The sequence below is a fragment of the Oncorhynchus nerka genome, linkage group LG14 (genome assembly GCF_034236695.1).
Source record: "Oncorhynchus nerka isolate Pitt River linkage group LG14, Oner_Uvic_2.0, whole genome shotgun sequence".
NCBI classification, from domain to species: Eukaryota; Metazoa; Chordata; class Actinopteri; order Salmoniformes; family Salmonidae; genus Oncorhynchus; species Oncorhynchus nerka.
The window spans coordinates 89,485,972-89,506,349 of NC_088409.1; the positions used below are offsets into that span (position 1 = coordinate 89,485,972).

General features: G+C 47.5%; 1 protein-coding gene across 1 annotated transcript in view; it reads left to right on the forward strand.

Moving 5' to 3' along the window:
• Window positions 1-20,378, forward strand: part of LOC115123184 (arf-GAP with Rho-GAP domain, ANK repeat and PH domain-containing protein 1-like) — a 145,174-nt gene that overhangs the window by 72,951 nt on the left and 51,845 nt on the right. Inside the window, 12 exon segments of the mRNA XM_065000523.1 lie at window positions 1,122-1,207; window positions 1,300-1,400; window positions 1,550-1,696; window positions 1,773-1,842; window positions 2,673-2,793; window positions 4,831-5,045; window positions 5,904-6,010; window positions 6,250-6,449; window positions 6,630-6,715; window positions 7,346-7,528; window positions 19,914-20,088; window positions 20,159-20,293. Of these exon segments, the coding sequence (XP_064856595.1) occupies window positions 1,122-1,207; window positions 1,300-1,400; window positions 1,550-1,696; window positions 1,773-1,842; window positions 2,673-2,793; window positions 4,831-5,045; window positions 5,904-6,010; window positions 6,250-6,449; window positions 6,630-6,715; window positions 7,346-7,528; window positions 19,914-20,088; window positions 20,159-20,293 (1,626 nt within the window).

Below are 20,378 nucleotides of genomic sequence, written 5' to 3' on the forward strand. Positions count from 1 at the left end.
TGTCCCCTACTGTACTGTTTTAGACCTGTCCTCTACTGTATTAGACCTGTCCTCTACTGTATTAAACCTGTCCTCTACTGTACTGTATTAGACCTGCCCTCTACTGTACTGTTTTAGACCTGTCCTCTACTGTATAAGACCTGTCCTCTACTGTACTGTGTTAGACCTGTCCTCTACTGTACTGTTTTAGACCTGTCCTCTACTGTACTGTATCAGACCTGTCCTCTACTGTATTAGACCTGTCCTCTACTGTACTGTTTTAGACCTGTCCTCTACTGTATCAGACCTGTCCTGTACTGTATTAGACCCCTGTCCCCTACTGTACTGTTTTAGACCTGTCCTCTACTCTACTGTTTTAGACCTGTCCTCTACTGTACTGTATTAGACCTGTCCTCTACTGTACTGTATCAGACCTGTCCTGTACTGTATTAGACCTGTCCCCTACTGTACTGTTTTAGACCTGTCCTCTACTGTACTGTATCAGACCTGTCCTGTACTGTATTAGACCTGTCCCCTACTGTACTGTTTTAGACCTGTCCTCTACTGTACTGTTTTAGACCTGTCCTCTACTGTACTGTATCAGACCTGTCCCCTACTGTACTGTTTTAGACCTGTCCTCTACTCTACTGTTTTAGACCTGTCCTCTACTCTACTGTTTTAGACCTGTCCTCTACTGTACTGTATTAGACCTGTCCTCTACTGTACTGTATCAGACCTGTCCTGTACTGTATTAGACCTGTCCCCTACTGTACTGTTTTAGACCTGTCCTCTACTGTACTGTATCAGACCTGTCCTCTACTGTACTGTATCAGACCTGTCCTCTACTGTACTGTATCAGACCTGTCCTGTACTGTATTAGACCTGTCCCCTACTGTACTGTTTTAGACCTGTCCTCTACTGTACTGTTTTAGACCTGTCCTCTACTGTACTGTTTTAGACCTGTCCCCTACTGTACTGTTTTAGACCTGTCCCCTACTGTACTGTTTTAGACCTGTCCTCTACTGTACTGTATTAGGGGCTGTGGCTCGGAAGTTACCTCCGTTTTTTAAATTTCTCTCTCTCTCCATCCCTGTCAGGGTCAGATTTGGAATTGTTTTTGAATTTCTCTCTCTCCCTCTCAGGGTCAGATTTTGGTGACAGTTCAGATGACTCTGAAGATCCAGACCAAGTTTACCCCAAGCCCCAGTCTGTGAACATGGCAGACAGGGTAAGATAGTGTGTGTGTGTACTCTGAATATGTGTCTAGACTGTAATGTTATTGTGTTGCTGTGTGTCAGTGACGGCTGTGTTGTCCAATAGGATGTGTTCCTGCCGGTGCCGGGGTGGGGGAAGGGGCGGTACAGCTCTCTCTGCAGCGACGATGAACTATTGGACGATGACAACGAGCCAATCAGCAACCGGTTAGTGTCCCCTGACCCCTGACCTCTGGTGACATCATTGTTCCCATAGAGAGAGGGAATAACACTCTCTCTCTCTTTCATTCTCCTCTCTCTCTTTTTATTTTCTTTCTTTATCTTTCTCTCACTTTCACTCTCTTTCTTTCTCTCAGTCAGAGCTCATGGCAGGACTATGGTCTGAGTACGCTACAGGAGAGTGTCTACCTGCCGGTCACAGGCAGGGTCCTAGCCCAGTCCCCTAGAGATGGCCCCTCCCCTGTTCTAAAGATGGGCTGGCTGGATAAGAACCCACCGCAGGGGTATGTCACACACACACACACACAGCACACACACATCCAGTATACGACCTCCCTAACTATATGTATGTGTGTGCAGGTCTCTGTACTACCAGAGGAGATGGGTGAAGCTGGATGTTGACTACCTGAGATACTTTGACAACGACAAGGTGCGGTAACTATGAGTTCAGTTGGCCGTCTACACTGTCCTGTTAGTCTATACATTACCTAGGTCATGATGTCCCCCATTAGTATTTCTCAGAGATGTGGTTTCTCTGTTGATTGTCTGTGTTGTGTGTGACAGCGGTCCTATGAGTCATGGTGTGTTGTGTGTGTGTGTGACAGCGGTCATATGAGTCATGGTGTGTTGTGTGTGTGTCTTACAGTGGTCGTATGAGTCATGGTGTGTGTGTGTGTGTGTGTGACAGCGTCGTATGAGTCATGATGTGTGTGTGACAGCAGTTATATGAGTCATGATGTGTTGTGTGTGTGTGACAGCGGTTATATGAGTCATGGTGTGTTGTGTGTGTGTGTGTGACAGCAGTTGTATGAGTCATGATGTGTTGTGTGTGTGTGTGACAGCAGTCGTATGAGTCATGGTGTGTTGTGTGTGTGACAGCGGTTATATGAGTCATGGTGTGTTGTGTGTGTGACAGCGGTCGTATGAGTCATGGTGTGTGTGTGTGACAGCGGTTATATGAGTCATGGTGTGTGTGTGTGACAGCGGTTATATGAGTCATGGTGTGTGTGTGTGTGACAGCAGTCGTATGAGTCATGGTGTGTTGTGTGTGTGTGACAGCGTCGTATGAGTCATGATGTGTTGTGTGTGTGTGTGTGTGTGTGTGTGTGGGACAGCAGTCGTATGAGTCATGGTGTGTTGTGTGTGTGACAGCGGTCATATGAGTCATGGTGTGTTGTGTGTGTGACAGCGGTCATATGAGTCATGGTGTGTTGGGTGTGTGACAGCGGTCGTATGAGTCATGGTTTTGTTGTGTTGCAGGAGGTATACTCTAAGAGGATCATACCAACGTCTGCCATTACGGGGGTGACCAACGTGGGGGAGCAGAAATTTGAGGTGGTCACAACCAACCGGACCTTTCTCTTCAGAGCCGAGAGCGACTGTGAGTGTGTGTGTGTGGGTGTGTGTGTGTGTGTACATCCTTTGTTGTTCTCTGGTTGTCAGCCCAGAAACCTTGACCCCAAGTAAACACAGCAACATGTTTTGAGCCATGGTTTAATACACAGGGTTTCATCCCTCTTCTTATACTAGTCAGATAATAGGAAGTATTATACTGTGTACTAGTGCAAGTATAACTGTGTGTTAAGAACAATGTGACGGAGGCGGATGGCAGCCCTGGTCTTAGGAAAGTGCAGAGAGAGGAAAACTCACCTTGGTTATTGATCAATTGTTGCTTAAATCCCGAAATCATATCAACCCTTATAATAATTAAAGCAATGGTCAACTAGATGATAATTTCAGCACCGTTTTGATTGAGACAATCGTGGGCGACTCGTCTTCATAAATCAATCAAGGTCTGAATCGAATATTTGACAATATGTAGGTTGGGGAAATGTTAGCTAAGTTGAGGTGAGTGCTAATGATCCAAGTTATTCTAGTTAGCTCATATATTAACTGATCAGAACACTTTGCTGGCTATGTACAGTAGCTTAACAAGTGGATCATGCTCTTCACTCGCCTGTGACTGTGTCTGATCATCAATCAATGGGATTTTGTTTCACTGAATCTCCGTCTGTATATTTGGTTAATTGATCTCTGGCTGGGCAAATAAGTGGTGGTATAGCTCATCTATCACTGATCTGAAACATTTAGCATGCTATAACGTAGCCTAATCAAGTGTTCGTCTATCACTGATCTGAAACATTTAGCATGCTATAACGTAGCCTAATCAAGTGTTCGTCTATCACTGATCTGAAACATTTAGCATGCTATAACGTAGCCTAATCAAGTGTTCGTCTATCACTGATCTGAAACATTTAGCATGCTATATTGTAGCCTAATCAAGTGTGTATTTTTCTCTTGGATCATGTAGCCTTATATAATCTCTCCACCATGGAGCTGTGACAGTGTGTCCTGTTTTATGTGTCTTAACCTAACTTCAATATAATCAATCAGTGATTCATGTTGGCTAATTACACAGCATATGAGTCATTCATGCATTTTAAATACAATCAAGCGTTTTATTTTGTAATGAAATAACAAAGGGAACCTTGAACAAATAAACTAGAAATAAACTCGATTTTCTGTCGAACAGCCATTTGAATAATCTGTTAAAAGCCCTGTGTTTTCAACACATGTTAAATTGGTAGTTACAGTCTTGTCCCATCGCTGCAACTCCCGTACAGACTCGGGAGAGGCGAAGGTCGAGAGCCTTGCGTCCTCCGAAATACAACCTTGCCAAGTCGCACTGCTTCTTGACACACTGCTCGCTTAACCCGGGAGCCAGCCGCACAAATGTGTCGGAGAAAATACAGTAGAACTGGCGACCGTGTCAGCGTGCACTGCGCCCACAGATGTCGCTAGAGCGCGATGGGACAAGGAAATCTCAGCCAGCCAAACCCTCCTCTAACCCGGACGACACTGGACCAATTGTGCGCCGCGCCGCCTCATGGGTCTCCCGGTCACGGCCGGCTGCGACACAGCCCGGGATTGAACCCGGGTCAGTAGTGATGCCTCAAGCACTGCGATGCAGTGCCTTAGACTGCTGCACAACTCGGGAGGCCACTCCAACCTATTCTTATCGCAATTTGAAACATTTCACTCATCAGAAAAATACTTTCATCATGGCAGCAAATGTCTCTGGCCCAGCCAATTTTTAAATCCTGGCACCGCTAGTGGCACCGCTGGCACTGCTAGTGTCTGCAGCTGCAGCTGCTGAGAGAGAGCCTTAGTAGGATAAAAGGTGCACAGACACTCACAGTTGATTTTATTCTTAACACGACACGGCAAGCCCGAAACCCACCCGGGCCCAAATCAACCCCGCAACAATGAGAACTCTAGAAACAGCAACTCATCTGCCCATCATGCAGACATCCACATCAAGCTGTTCATCTCACACTGCTGCGTGCTAAATCACTCTTCCTCTGTGTGTGTGTGTGTGTGTGTGTGTGTGTGTGTGTGTGTGTGTGTGTGTGTGTAGTTGAGAGGAATGAGTGGGTGTCAGTTCTGCAGAACTTCACTATGGGGGGCCAGGAGGGCAGCAGGGAGATTACTTCATCGGTCCCACACTCCTCGATGACCCCTGGTTCACCCCTGACCCCTGAACAGCAGGGCTACCTGGAGCTGAGGGGCCTGCGCTCCAAACTCTACACAGTCGTCTCCGGAGACAAGGTCTTCCTCTACAAGAACATGGAGGTGAGGCTGTGGGGGTGTTGGGTCCTAGGGGTATTTGGTCCTAGGGGTGTTGGGTCCTAGGGAGTATTTGGTCCTAGGGGTGTTTGGTCCTAGGGGTGTTTGGTCCTAGGGGTGTTTGGTCCTAGGGGTATTTGGTCCTAGGGGTGTTGGGTCCTAGGGGTGTTGGGTCCTAGGGGTGTTGGGTCCTAGGGGTGTTGGGTCCTAGGACTGTTTGTTCCTAGGAGTGTTGGGTCCTAGGACTGTTTGTTCCTAGGGGTGTTGGGTCCTAGGACTGTTTGGTCCTAGGGGTGTTGGGTCCTAGGACTGTTTGGCACTTAATAGGCACTTATTGTAGTAAAACATTTTATTTAACCTCTTGAGATGGGAAAACGTGTTTGTTATGAATTTGAACATGTGCTCTGTATGACAGATTGTTAAATTTAGGTGAAATCACAAGGTGTTTTTTGGACCAAATTACCAAGTCTCCAAAGTCACCAAATTGGTGGAATGACCCATTTATTGAAAATTATTTGAAAATAGTTTCAAATACTTAAAATAAAAGTATCTGGTTTGGCCACATTTATTTAGAAAATACTAAAATGCACATAAAATACGTGTCTAAGGCCACATTTAGACAGGCAGCCCAATTCTGATATTTTTTTCCTTTAATTGGTGTTTTGATCCATCAGATGTGAAAAGATCCAATGTGATTGGTCAAAAGTCCAATCAGTGGGAAAAAAAACAAGATCAGATTTGGGCTGCTTGTGTAAACGCAGCCTCAATAGCAAATACTTAATATGTATGTATGTATTTGAACCCAGCTCTGATCTTGTTGTAGTGGGTGATGTCAGCTGTGTGATGTGTCTGTTCTGTTTCCAGGACTACCGTCTTGGCATCGGCATCACGTCTATCGACATGAACGTAGGAAACGTGAAAGACACTGACCGCCGCAGCTTTGATCTGACAACACCCTACCGCATCTTCAGGTTTACACACACAGAAATACAAAACAGCAAAAAAGAGTGTAGTTAGAAAGAGTGTAGTGTGTGTGTGTGTGTGTGTGTGTGTGTGTGTGTGTGTGTGTGTGTGTGTGTGTGTGTGTGTGTGAAGAGGAAGGACTAAACCATGAGGGTCTGTGTCAAGCTGTTCAGAGGTCACATCTGTGTGTGTGTGTGGATGTCTCATTCTGTCTCATTCTATTGTCAATGTGTGTGTATGTGTGTAGTTTTCTAGCCGATTCAGAACAACATAAAGACCAGTGGGTAGAAGCGATGCGTGAAGCGATTGGAGAGGCTCTGTCCAATAGTGAGGTCGCTAATCAAATCTGGGCGGAGCCTAGCAATGGTTGCTGTGCCGACTGTGGCGCCGCCAAACCTGAGTGGGCTGCCATCAACCTGTGTGTGGTGGTCTGCAAACGCTGTGCAGGTGAGTGTGTTAACTATCACCCAGTTGCAGAACTTTCAGATCCACTGACCTTTGGTAGGACCTATTTGTGTTATATACAGAATCCTTTATAGTGGAGCAGTCCAAGACTTATGCATTTTGTGTGTGTGTGTGTGTGTGTGTGTGTGTGTGTGTGTGTGTGTGTGTGTGTGCATGTTGTAGGAGAGCACCGCGGTTTGGGCCCCAGCATCTCTAAGGTGCGCAGTCTGAAGATGGACAGGAGGGTGTGGACAGAGGAGCTTATACAGGTACACACACACACACACTAAATGCTTTATTTGAATCCACCAATCAAATAACAAAAAAGGATCCAACAACTTCAAAGGTCCCTGTATGCATGGAATTGAAGAGTACCGAAAGTACCTCCTTCTCCAAACAGCTAGACTGACCACGACAGCTGAAACAGAGAAGTACCTCCTTCTCCACACAGCTAGACTGACAATGACAGCTGAAACAGAGAAGTACCTCCTCCAAACAGCTAGACTGACCACGCCAGCTGAAACAGAGAAGTACCTCCTTCTCCAAACAGCTAGACTGACCACGACAGCTGAAACAGAGAAGTACCTCCTTCTCCAAACAGCTAGACTGACCACGACAGCTGAAACAGAGAAGTACCTCCTTCTCCAAACAGCTAGACTGACCACGACAGCTGAAACAGAGAAGTACCTCCTTCTCCAAACAGCTAGACTGCCCACGACACCTGAAACAGAGAAGTACCTCTTTCTCCACACAGCTAGACTGACCACGACAGCTGAAACAGAGAAGTACCTCCTTCTCCACACAGCTAGGCTGCCCACAACAGCTGAAACAGAACAGTATTTTGGCAAACTACTGTGTCCCTCTCTAATACCCCTGCCTGTCCCTTACCTGTCCCCAAGGTGTTCCTGTTGCTAGGTAATGAGCGTCTGAACAGATTTTGGGCGGCGAACGTCCCTCCCAGCGAGGCGCTGAGTCCGACCAGTTGTAGCGAAGACCGCCGACGATTCGTCAGCTCCAAATACAGACAGGGAAAATACCGCAAATATCACCCCCTCTACGGCAACCAGGAAGAGCTTAACAACGTAAGAACAACCTTTATATAACACTGATCTGACCTCCAAACTAACCTTAATTTAACCCTACCACATCTAAATGACAACCTGAATGATCGAATACACTCCCATACCCCAGTATCTCTCCCTCCAGTATCCACACCCCTCCAGTATCCATAACCCTCCAGTATCTATCCCCCTCCAGGATTTATCCCCCTCCAGTATCCATACCCCTCCAGTATCTATCCCCCTCCAGGATTTATCCCCCTCCAGTATCCATACCCCTCCAGTATCTATCCCCCCCAGTATCCATACCCCTCCAGTATCCATACCCCTCCAGTATCCATACCCCTCCAGTATCCATACCCCTCCAGTATCTGTCCCCTCCAGGATTTATCCCCCTCCAGGATTTATCCCCCTCCAGTATCCAGCCCCTCCAGTATCCAGCCCCTCCAGTACCCTTCTCTTCCATTCAGTGTGTGTGTTTCTGTGTAGTGAATGCCTTAGTGTTACAGCTCTTAGCTGGGTCAGTCAATAGCCTCTTAACCCAGTTACCAGAAGCAATGCCAACTGCACACAGCTCTCTGTCTCTCTCTCTGTTAGTGTGTGTGTATATGTGTGTGTTTGAGTGTGTGTGAGTGTGGGGTGTGTGTGAGTGTGGGGTGTGTGTGTGTGGTGTGTGTGTGTGTGAGAATCACATTCAGCACATGACTTTGAGTGATTCCATTTTCCTCCTTAAGTGATTTAGTTAACCAGATGTTCATGCCCAGTGTGTGTGTGTGTGTGTGTGTGTGTGTGTGTGGGGGGGGGGGTGCAACAGAGATGTAAAGAAACTCAATATATAGGACGTTTTCTCTCGGCTTCTGATTGTTGGACTAGGATGCAACGGCATAGGGACACACACACACACACACACACACACACACACACACACACACACACACACACCTCTCACTCTTCATGCGTTGAACTAAATGAATCCTTTGTTCTCCTTCTCCCCTCTCTTTTTCTGGTCTGTTCCCGTTCTCCCTGGTCCATTCCCTGCTGCCTGGACTGTGTCTCTCTCTGTGTTCTCCCTGGTCCATTCCCTGTTGCCTGGACTGTGTCTCTCTCTGTGTTCTCCCTGGTCCATTCCCTGTTGTCTGGACTGTGTCTCTCTCTGTGTTCTCCCTGGTCCATTCCCTGTTGTCTGGACTGTGTCTCTCTCTGTGCTCTTCCTGGGCCTCAACCCACCTCAAGCATGTATAAGCTCATGTTGCTGACTCCACCCCTCCATCAGATGTCATCATGGTCTTTCTACAGGAATGTTCTCTAACCCCGCCCCTCCAGAGTTTTTCTCCTCCCCTCCCCCTTTTATCCCTGTTTCACTGTTTGGGTCTGGTCAGTGGAGCTGAGTGTCTGGTCAGTGGAGCTGAGGGTCTGGTCAGTGGAGCTGAGGAAGGTGTTTCTCTCTGTCCCTCCTCCTCTCTTCTGTTGGTGTATTTTTGAGGGCTCTTGCATCTTCTTCACTTGGAACTATGCAGTTTGGTACACACACACACATACACACACACATGCACCGGTGACATTCAAGAGGACTACACTGTCAGCTCATGGGTGAGTTCACCACTGCAGTAGCTGTGTAGGACTGTGTGCTCTGTTTGTTGGCATTGTATGTTTGTGGACAAGGCCTGTTTTTGTGTTTGTGTGTATAAAATGTGAGAGGGGAAAGAATGTGTCTGAGAGTTGTATTGGAGTGTGGGTCTGAGAGTTGTATTGGAGTGTGGGTCTGAGAGTTGTATTGGAGTGTGGGTCTGAGAGTTTTATTGGAGTGTGGGTCTGAGAGTTTTATTGGAGTGTGGGTCTGAGAGTTGTATTGGAGTGTGGGTCTGAGAGTTGTATTGGAGTGTGGGTCTGAGAGTTGTATTGGAGTGTGGGTCTGAGAGTTTTATTGGAGTGTGGGTCCGAGAGTTGTATTCGAGTGTGGGTCCGAGAGTTGTATTCGAGTGTGGGTCCGAGAGTTGTATTGGAGTGTGGGTCCGAGAGTTGTATTGGAGTGTGGTTCTGAGAGTTGTATTTGCGTAAGTGTGTTGAAATGTGTAAATATGTGAGTTGGATGATTGAAATGGACAACTTCCTCTATGCTCAGCTGGAGGGAGACGTGTGACTCCATGTGTTCATTGTGTGGTCATAGCCTCCCCTTTCTGAATGGACAGTCTTGTACGAGTCAGCTCCCTCTCCCACTCTGCTGATCTATGCTGATAGCATCTTATAACACATCACGGCTAAACTACAGGGAACTGCCAAAATAAAGAAAAACACTTGAGTAAATGAGGGATACTAAGTATATTGAAAGCAGATGCTTTCACATTCCATCATGCTTAAGAACATGTGTTAAAAATTCCCATTTGCCCATGATTTTGACTACAAGAGATCTGTGACTTTGGGTCTCAAAGGAGCATAGGGGGGGGTTAAAAGGTGTGTGTCTGAGTCTCCAGATCTCAACACAATTGAACATTCTGGAGCGGTGCCTGAGACAGTTTTCCACCACCATCAACAAAACGCCAAATGATTGAATTTCTTGTGGAAAAATGGTGTCATGTCCCTCCAATAGAGTTCCAGACACTTGTAGAATCTATGCCAAGGTGCATTGAAGCTGTTCTGGTGGCTCGTAGTGACCCAACGGCCTGTTAAGACACTTTATGTTGGTGTTTTCTTTTACCTATATGCCAGAATCTCATAGCACATCACAGCTAAACCATGTTAGCATCTTATAACACATCCCAGCATGCTATAACACATCACTGCTAAATGTTAGCATCTTATAGCACATCACAGCTAAACCATGTTAGCATCTTATAACACATCATAGCTAAACCATGCTAGCATCTTATAGCACATCACAGCTAACCTATGTTAGCATCTTATAGCACATCACAGCAAAACTATGTTAGCATGCTATTGTTACGCACGCCTCTATGAAGAGGGAACGCGACACCCTGCTACAACTAAACTCTCCGTGAAGTGAAAAAGGTATGGACTGTAGGTGCGAGTAAGGATGACAACAGACAGAATGTGGTACCGTTTACAAGGACTTTATTCCTTCACACGGTAATATGGGGAAAAGGGGCTGGACGGAACCAAAGCAAAGAAAGTAAATCTCAAAACCTCCCCCTCTCCTATCTTACCTGCCTACCCACTACTTACCTAATTTAGCACCACCTGGTGCCCTAACCAAAATACAGGGGGTGGTCCGCCCAGGTCTTACCTAGTGTGCCTAGACAGCGAATATGCTACGGGTATATGTATGCCCGCGGGCCTCTTGCCTAAGCACTCCCAAGGTGCCTTCCCCTTCTCCCCCTGGGAACAAATGAAACAGAATATTAAACAATTTTCAAACAAACGACATCAAATAAGCTCTATCTGAACAACAAACTCACAAAATATACCAACTCTCAGCAAAATCAACCTCTAGCAAAATCTCAGAACATCTCTCTACAAAAAGCTCTCTACAAAAAGCTCTCCCTCCTGAACAGAACACTGGCTTTTATATAGCGTCTGAGGGAATGGGTAATTGGAGACAGCTGCGTCTTGACGAGGGGGCGGGGTCAGCTCTCCAATTAGCCCTGGAGTCGACCAATCAGCTGCTTGAGGGCTTACCGGAAGCCATTTCCTGAAATAAACACATGCACAAACACAAACTACAACACATAAACTGGGGAACGTAACACTATAACACATCACTGCTAAACAATTTGCATCTTATAGCATATCACATCTAAACTATGTTAGCATCTTATAACACATCACAGCTAAACTATGCTAGCATCTTATAGCACATCGCAGCTAACCTATGTTAGCATCTTATAGCACATCACAGCTAAACTTTGTTAGCATCTAATAGCACATCACAGCAAAACTATGTTAGCATGCTATAACACATCACTGCTAAACAATGTTAGCATCTTATAGCACATCACAGCTAAACCATGTTAGCATCTTTTAACACATCATAGCTAAACCATGCTAGCATCTTATAGCACATCACAGCTAACCTATGTTAGCATCTTATAGCACATCACAGCTAAACTTTGTTAGCATCTAATAGCACATCACAGCAAAACTATGTTAGCATGCTATAACACATCACTGCTAAACAATGTTTGCATCTTATAGCATATCACATCTAAACTATGTTAGCATCTTATAACACATCACAGCTAAACTATGTTAGCATCTTATAGCACATCACAGCAAAACTATGTTAGCATCTTATAACACATCCCAGCTAAACTATGTTAGCATGCTATAACACATCACTGCTAAACAATGTTAGCATCTTATAGCACATCACAGCTAAACTATGTTAGCATCTTATAGCACATCAACGCTAAACTATGTTAGCATCTTATAGCACATCAACGCTAAACTATGTTAGCATCTTATAGCACATCACAGCTAAACTATGTTAGCATCTTATAGCACATCAACGCTAAACTATGTTAGCATCTTATAGCTAGCGCCAGGAGTTTTTCCTGGTCAGCTGACATGGTCAGGAAAAACTTGGATCTTAATTTGATTGCTATGCTACACAGTTATAACATAGTGAAGCTAAATTATGTCTGCTTTTCTAGCATCTCTCAGTGCAGGCTAGCACTGCTTTTACAGGGCTGCCAGTCTACCTCACATCTAACCTCCACATGATAATTAACCTCTTGCGACTCTAGGGGGAGTATTTTCATTTTTGGAGAAAAAAAAACGTTCCCGTTTTAAACGGGATATTTTGTCAGGACAAGATGCTAGAATATGCAACCAACCCAGTGATTAGACAGCAACCTTTGAGAATATTAATTTGACAGTGTGACTGTGGGCTGACAGTGTTAAGAGACGCAGAGATTGGTTTTGGATATGTTTGTGTGTGCGAGTGTTTTAGGAATTTCTCCATATGTCTGTATTGAATACAGACTCTGGTTCTGCCATCTTTGGTCTCTTGGGACTTCCACCCCTATGAGGGGACGGCTTATCCCAACCAAAGCTATATTTCTGCCCTGGCACACCAATGACTGAACAATGAATCCCTGCGCATCTTCTGAAAACGTATCTCGAGAGTATCTCGATTAGTCCTACATCACCCCTCCCCACCGCAGAAATGTACTTACTATGACTGTGATATGTGGTTGTCCTGCCTAGCTTCTTAAAATTAATGCACTAAGTCTTTCTGGATAAGTCTGCTAAATGACTAAAATGTAAATAGTAGGTGCTGGGTGGGTGCAGGCGTGGTGTTGGCTGATTGGCTGACTGCAGCCCCCCCTCCCGGGTTCGACTGGGAACGCTGTACCTCATTGACCTGGTTCTCTATTCCCCAGACGAGGGTAGCCACCAGGCACGAGGTAGGAAGAATAGTCTCGGGGTCCGAGGGTGTAGATGTGGGGCTATAGTGGCGTGAAAGCATGTCCGACGTAACATTCTTAGACCCTGGCTGGTAGGAGATGGTGAAGTTGAACAGGGTGAACAACAGGGCCTATCGCGCTTGCCTGGAGTTGAGACGCTTGGCGGTACAGAGATATTCCAGGTTCTTGTGGTCCGTCCACACTATGAATGGAAGTTCCGCCCCCTCTAACCAGTGTCTCCAATCCTCCAATGTCATCAAATCAAATCAAATCAAATTTATTTATATAGCCCTTCGTACATCAGCTGATATCTCAAAGTGCTGTACAGAAACCCAGCCTAAAACCCCAAACAGCAAACAATGCAGGTGTAAAAGCACGGTGGCTAGGAAAAACTCCCTAGAAAGGCCAAAACCTAGGAAGAAACCTAGAGAGGAACCAGGCTATGTGGGGTGGCCAGTCCTCTTCTGGCTGTGCCGGGTAGAGATTATAACAGAACATGACCAAGATGTTCAAATGTTCATAAATGACCAGCATGGTCGAATAATAATAAGGCAGAACAGTTGAAACTGGAGCAGCAGCACAGTCAGGTGGACTGGGGACAGCAAGGAGTCATCATGTCAGGTAGTCCTGGGGCACGGTCCTAGGGCTCAGGTCCTCCGAGAGAGAGAAAGAAAGAGAGAATTAGAGAGAGCATATGTGGGGTGGCCAGTCCTCTTCTGGCTGTGCCGGGTGGAGATTATAACAGAACGTGGCCAAGATGTTCAAATGTTCATAAATGACCAGCATGGTTGAATAATAGTAAGGCAGAACAGTTGAAACTGGAGCAGCAGCATGGCCAGGTGGACTGGGGACAGCAAGGAGTCATCATGTCAGGTAGTCCTGGGACATGGTCCTAGGGCCCAGGCCAGTCATCTCCACTGGGAGTAGTTCTCGATTCCCCACATCATAATTCCTCTCCGTGGCATTAAGAGGATGGGAGGAGAAGGTGCAGGGATGCAGCTTAAGGTCCAGGGCAGAACACTGGGACAAGACGGCCCCCACTTCGACATCCGATGCGTCTAGGAATGCCCAGTCAGCAGCTGGGGACCACGTGAATGGGACCTTGGGAGAGGTGAGTTCTGACAGAGGTTAAGCCAGGGTGCTAGAACCCCAGAAAAAAACTGAAATTGAAATGGGCAAATCCTAAGAGACGTTGCAGCTGCACTCTGGACGTGGGTTTGGGCCAATGCACCACCGATCTCAATGTTCCGGGATCCATCTGCACATTCCGAGCAGCAATGATGTATCCAAGGAAGGAGATGGTGGAGCATTGGAATTTGCCATTTTCGGCTTTGACAAAAAGCTGGTTCTCCAGGAGACGCTGGAGGACATGGAGGACGCGTTCTTAAGCCGAGCGGGAAAAAATGAGGATGTCGTCCAGTTGGGCGAACACAAACCGGTTAAACATGCAGCGGAGAATGTCATTAACCAGTGCCTGGAACACTGCAGGAGCATTGGTCAGACCGAATGGCATCACCAGGTTTTCATAATGTCCGCTAGCAGTGTTGAAGGCTGTCTTTCAGTCCCGTATCCGTACCAGGTGATAGGTGTTCTGCAGGTCCAATTTAGAGAAGATGAACTGCTGGTACAGGGAATACAGCTGTCCCCGGGGTGGTGTAGTGCCCGGGAGAAGGTCGGACCCGCAGTCATAGGGTCGACGCGGAGGAAGCGACGTGGCCCAGGCCTTGCTGAAAACCTCCCATAGGTCCTGGTACTCCGCGGGAACGGTGGAGAGGTCTGAGGCTTCTTCCGAGCCCACAGGAAGATGTCCCGGGGCAGGCTGCACCGACTTCAGACAATGGGCGCTGCAGAACGGGCTCCAGCCAATGATAGTACCAGTAGTCTTTTGATAAGGGGATTGTGGCGCTGGAGCCAAGAAAACCCCAATACCACGGGAACCTGAGGAGACTTGATGAGCATAAACTTAATAGATTCAGTGTGGTTCCCAGACACACACAGGTGGATGGGAGTAGTATTGTGGGTGACCCTGCCTATAGAGTGCCCATCCTGTGCTCTAACGTCCATGGGAATGGAGAGGGGCTGAGTGGGGATACCCAGCTCAAACACCAGGGTGGCGTCCATGAAACTCTCGTCGGCCCCAGAGTCAATGAGAGCCCGGAGAGATTTTGACTAGTTGCCCCACAGGAGGATGGCATGGAGAGGGGTGTGAGTAAGGGGAGAAGAAAAATTATCCGTATGGCTCACCAGAGTCCTCGTACCTACTGATGAACATGGTCCTTTTAATGGACAGGTAGACACATAATGACGGGCAGTTCTGTAATATAGACAACTCTGGGTCTGCGTAAGCGTTAGGTTGGAGGCAGCCTAGCTCTGACGAGTTGCATCGGCTCCGGAAAAGGCGAGCCGGCAGACCTCCTCTCCCTCCTACGTTCCCGTAGCCGCCCATCGATTCAGATGGTCGAGGCGATGAGCGAGTCGAGATCCGTAGGCAGCTCCCGGGCAGCGAGCTCGTCCTTAACCTCCTCTCCCTCCTACGTTCCTGCCGGCAGACCTCCTCTCCCTCCTACGTTCCCGTAGCCGCCCAACGATTCAGATGGTCGAGGCGATGAGCGAGTGGAGATCCGTAGGCAGCTCCCGGGCAGCGAGCTCGTCCTTAATCTCCTCTCCCTCCTACGTTCCCGTAGCCGCCCATCGATTCAGATGGTCGAGGCGATGAGCGAGTGGAGATCCGTAGGCAGCTCCCGGGCAGCGAGCTCGTCCTTAACCTCCTCTCCCTCCTACGTTCCCGTAGCGGCCCATCGATTCAGATGGTCGAGGCGATGAGCGAGTGGAGATCCGTAGGCAGCTCCCGGGCAGCGAGCTCGTCCTTAACCTCCTCTCCCTCCTACGTTCCCGTAGCCGCCCATCGATTCAGATGGTCGAGGTGATGAGCGAGTGGAGATCCGTAGGAAGATGTGCGACACCTGGAGGGGGTGGAGACAAGCACAAGGTCAGGTGAAAGAGATCAGTGTGTGACACTTTCTCTCTCCTTTCCCCTCTTATTCTCCTCTCTTTCTCTGTCCTTTCCCCTCTTATTCTCCTCTCTTTCTCTCTCCTTTCCCCTCTTATTCTACTCTCTTTCTCTATCCTTTCCCCTCTTATTCTCCTCTCTTTCTCTCTCCTTTCCCCTCTTATTCTCCTCTCTTTCTCTGTCCATTCCCCTCTTATTCTCCTCTCTTTCTCTGTCCTTTCCCCTCTTATTCTCCTCTCTTTCTCTGTCCATTCCCCTCTTATTCTCCTCTCTTTCTCTCTCCTTTCCCCTCTTATTCTACTCTCTTTCTCTCTCCTTTCCCTCTTATTCTCCTCTCTTTCTCTGTCCTTTCCCCTCTTATTCTCCTCTCTTTCTCTGTCCATTCCCCTCTTATTCTCCTCTCTTTCTCTCTCCTTTCCCCTCTTATTCTACTCTCTTTCTCTCTCCTTTCCCCTCTTATTCTACTCTCTTTCTCTGTCCTTTCCCCTCTTATTCTCCTCTCTTTCTCTGTCCATTCCCCTCTTATTCTCCTCTCTTTCTCTGTCCTTTCCCCTCTTATTCTCCTCTCTTTCTCTGTCCTTTCCCCTCTTATTCTCCTCTATTTCTCTCTCCTTTCCCCTCTTATTCTCCTCTCTTTCTCTCTCCTTTCCCCTCTTATTCTACTCTCTTTCTCTCTCCTTTCCCCTCTTATTCTACTCTCTTTCTCTCTCCTTTCCCCTCTTATTCTCCTCTCTTTCTCTATCCTTTCCCCTCTTATTCTCCTCTCTTTCTCTGTCCTTTCCCCTCTTATTCTCCTCTATTTCTCTATCCTTTCCCCTCTTATTCTCCTCTCTTTCTCTATCCTTTCCCCTCTTATTCTAATATCTTTGTTGCCTGTTTCTCTATTTTCTCTCTTTGCCCTATTTCTCTTCTCCCAAATGTTTAAATTATTTTTCTCCTCTCTTTCTTTCATATCACACTCTCTCTGTTTTTCTCCTCCGCCTTGTTTTCCCTCTCTGTCTGCTACAGTAGGTCTGTCTGTCTGCTATGTCTCTCTGTCTGCTATGTCTCTCTGTCTGCTATGTCTCTCTGTCTGATAGGTCTCTCTGTCTGATAGGGCTCTCTGTCTGATAGGTCTCTCTGTCTGATAGGTCTCTGTCTGCTACAGTAGGTCTCTCTGCCTGCTGGGTCTCTCTGTCTGCTGGGTCTCTCTGTCTGATAGGTCTCTCTGTCTGCTAGGTCTCTCTGTCTGATAGGCCTCTCTGTTTAATTGGTCTCTCTCTGTCTGCTACAGTAGGTCTATCTGTCTGCTACAGTAGGTGTCTATGTCTGCTACACCAGGTCTCTCTGTCTGCTGGTCTCTCTGTCTGATAGGTCTCTCTGTCTGATAGGTCTCTCTGTCTGATAGGGCTCTCTGTCTGATAGGTCTCTCTGTCTGCTGGGTCTCTCTGTCTGATAGGTCTCTCTGTCTGCTAGGTCTCTCTGTCTGCTGGGTCTCTCTGTCTGCTAGGTCTTTCTGTCTGATGGGTCTCTCTGTCTGATGGGTCTCTCTGTCTGCTAGGTCTCTCTGTCTGATAGGGCTCTCTGTCTGCTAGGTCTCTGTCTGCTAGGTCTCTCTGTCTGATGGGTCTCTCTGTCTGCTAGGTCTCTCTGTCTGATGGGTCTCTCTGTCTGCTAGGTCTTTCTGTCTGATGGGTCTCTCTGTCTGCTAGGTCTCTCTGTCTGCTAGGTCTCTCTGTCTGATAGGCCTCTCTGTTTAATTGGTCTCTCTCTGTCTGCTACAGTAGGTCTCTCTGTCTGCTACAGTAGGTCTCTCTGTCTGCTACAGTAGGTCTCTCTGTCTGCTACAGTAGGTCTCTCTGTCTGCTACAGTAGGTGTCTATGTCTGCTACACCAGGTCTCTCTGTCTGCTGGTCTCTCTGTCTGATAGATCTCTCTGTCTGATAGGCCTCTGTTTAATTGGTCTCTATGTCTGCTACACCAGGTCTCTCTGTCTGCTGGTCTCTCTGTCTGATAGGTCTCTGTCTGCAACAGTAGGTCTCTGGTGAGGTAATGCTGGAACAGATGGATCACACTTCTTTCTTCCTGTCTTGTGTTTCTGTATTGTGTGAATGTGTTTGTGTGGCTCCTCTGCTTGCCAAGCATGTGCAACATTTGTTAGTTTGAGGATGGAGGGAATGGGGAGGATAGAGGCAAGGGGTATCTGTAATCACTCTCTGATTACAAGACTTTCATATTTTTTTCATATTTTCTTTTCACTTTCCTTTCAGAGATACACCCAGGGTATAGAGTGCACTCCACACGGCCCTCAGAAAAATCATTCTCTCTCTGTGTCTCGCTCTCTCTATCTTGTTCTCTTTCTTTCTTTCTCTCTAGCTCTCCAGGGGTTGTGTAAAAGTCTTTGATTCCTCCCTGTGTCTGTGTGCATGTTTGCTGATGTGTGAGGGCTAGAAGTCCTGGAGAAGAAAAAGATGTAGGAGAAGGAGAGAGCAGGAGAAGGAGAGAGCAGGAGAAGGAGAGAGCAGGAGAAGGAGAGAGCAGGAGAAGGAGAGAGCAGGAGAAGGAGAGAGCAGGAGAAGGAGAGAGCAGGAGAAGGAGAGAGTAGGAGAAGGAGAGAGCAGGAGAAGGAGAGAGCAGGAGAAGGAGAGAGCAGGAGAAGGGAGAGAATTGAGTAGAGAGGGAGGAAAGAGAGAAGGGAAGAGACAGAGGAGTGACATGGAAGTGTGGAATCCCCCAATCACACCAAAAGGATGTGGGTTGTTGGTTCAGAGAGAGTGCAGCAGCATCATTGTGTGTGTGTGCTTGTAATAAGGTGTGTGTTACTGTGTTGGGTTGTGCTCCAGCTGGAAGGCTGCATTGAGCTCAGCTGTAAAAACATCCTCCTCCCTGTTTTGTATCTCTCCTGGTCTCTATCTTTCTCTCAACGGGGCAGTCACCCTCTCTTCCTGACTGGTTTTAATTTCCTCCCATGATTCCCAGTTAACCTGTCCCCTCACCCCGTTTAGTCTTACCCCGACCCTGTCCCCTGGTCCCTTACCCTGTCCCCCTCACCTTAAAGTCCTCAGAGATGTGAGTCATTGGTCTCAGTTGAGAAACAGTGGATTGTTCTGAACCACAGCTGTGAGTCAGCTGCACCACTGCTTTGCCCAACAACAACAGGTGGACTGTGGGTTGGTGTGAAATGTGTAGGCTTGTGGAATGTGTAGGCTTGTGGAATGTGTAGGCTTGTGGAATGTGTAGGCTTGTGGAATGTGTAGGCTTGTGGAATGTCGTAGGCTTGTGGAATGTGTAGGCTTGTGGAATGTGTAGGCTTGTGGAATGTGTAGGCTTGTGGAATGTGTAGGCTTGTGGAATGTGTAGGCTTGTGGAATGTGTAGGCTTGTGGAATGTGTAGGCTTGTGGAATGTGTAGGCTTGTGGAATGTCGTAGGCTTGTGGAATGTGTAGGCTTGTGGAATGTGTAGGCTTGTGGAATGTGTAGGCTTGTGGAATGTGTAGGCTTGTGGAATGTGTAGGCTTGTGGAATGTGTAGGCTTGTGGAATGTCGTAGGTTATGATGTCATAATGTTGTACAACTGTCTGACACCCTGAACTAAACAAGTTCACTAATACTGCTGTGACAGCTACAGTGACGGTCTAATACTGCTGTGACAGCTACAGTGACGGTCTAATACTGCTGTGACAGCTACAATGACAGTATAATACTGCTGTGACAGCTACAATGACAGTCTGGTCACTGCTTTTTCAAGCAAAAAGCTCAGACTCAGCATAGCAGCAATGTTACTTCCTCCTCGCTAACACTGACAAAGTGATCAGAACATTTTCTGAATTTGAAACAGTTATCCCACCCTAACCTCCCCCTCTCTCTCTCCCCCTCTCTCTCTCCCCCTTTTCCCTCTCTCTCTCCCCTCTCCCCCTCTCTCTCTCCCCCTTTCCCCCTCTCTCTCTCTCCCCCTCTCTCTCTCTCCCCTCTCCCCCTCTCTCTCTCCCCCCTTTCCCCCTCTCTCCCCCTCTCTCTCTCCCCCTTTCCCCCTCTCTCCCCCTCTCTCTCTCTCCAGGCCCTGTGTATAAACGTGCAGTGCAGTGATGTCCTGGAGACCTTATGTCTGGTGTTCTGTGGAGCTGATGTGAACTGTTCTACTGGCCTGGCTGACTGTCCCTCCCCCCTCTCCCTGGCACTCGCCCACAACCAGAAACTACAGGCCCAGTTCCTCTCACACAACCTCAACACAGGTATTTACATGTTGTATTCCAGTGTAATAATGAGGGTGCATGTTGACAGTGTGTTGTTGTGTGTCTGCAGAGCTGCCTCGGTCGGAGGTGACTGGGGTCATGGAGCCTCAACACTATTCACCACAGCACCCCGTCACGCACAATGGCTTCCTTTTCAAGACTGCCTCCATGGCCCGGCCTATCACGGAGCGTAAGGCCAGGGAGGGTGAGCCAATCACACACACACACACACACACACACACACACACACACACACACACATCCCCCTAGTTTCTTCCTTAGTCCCCTAG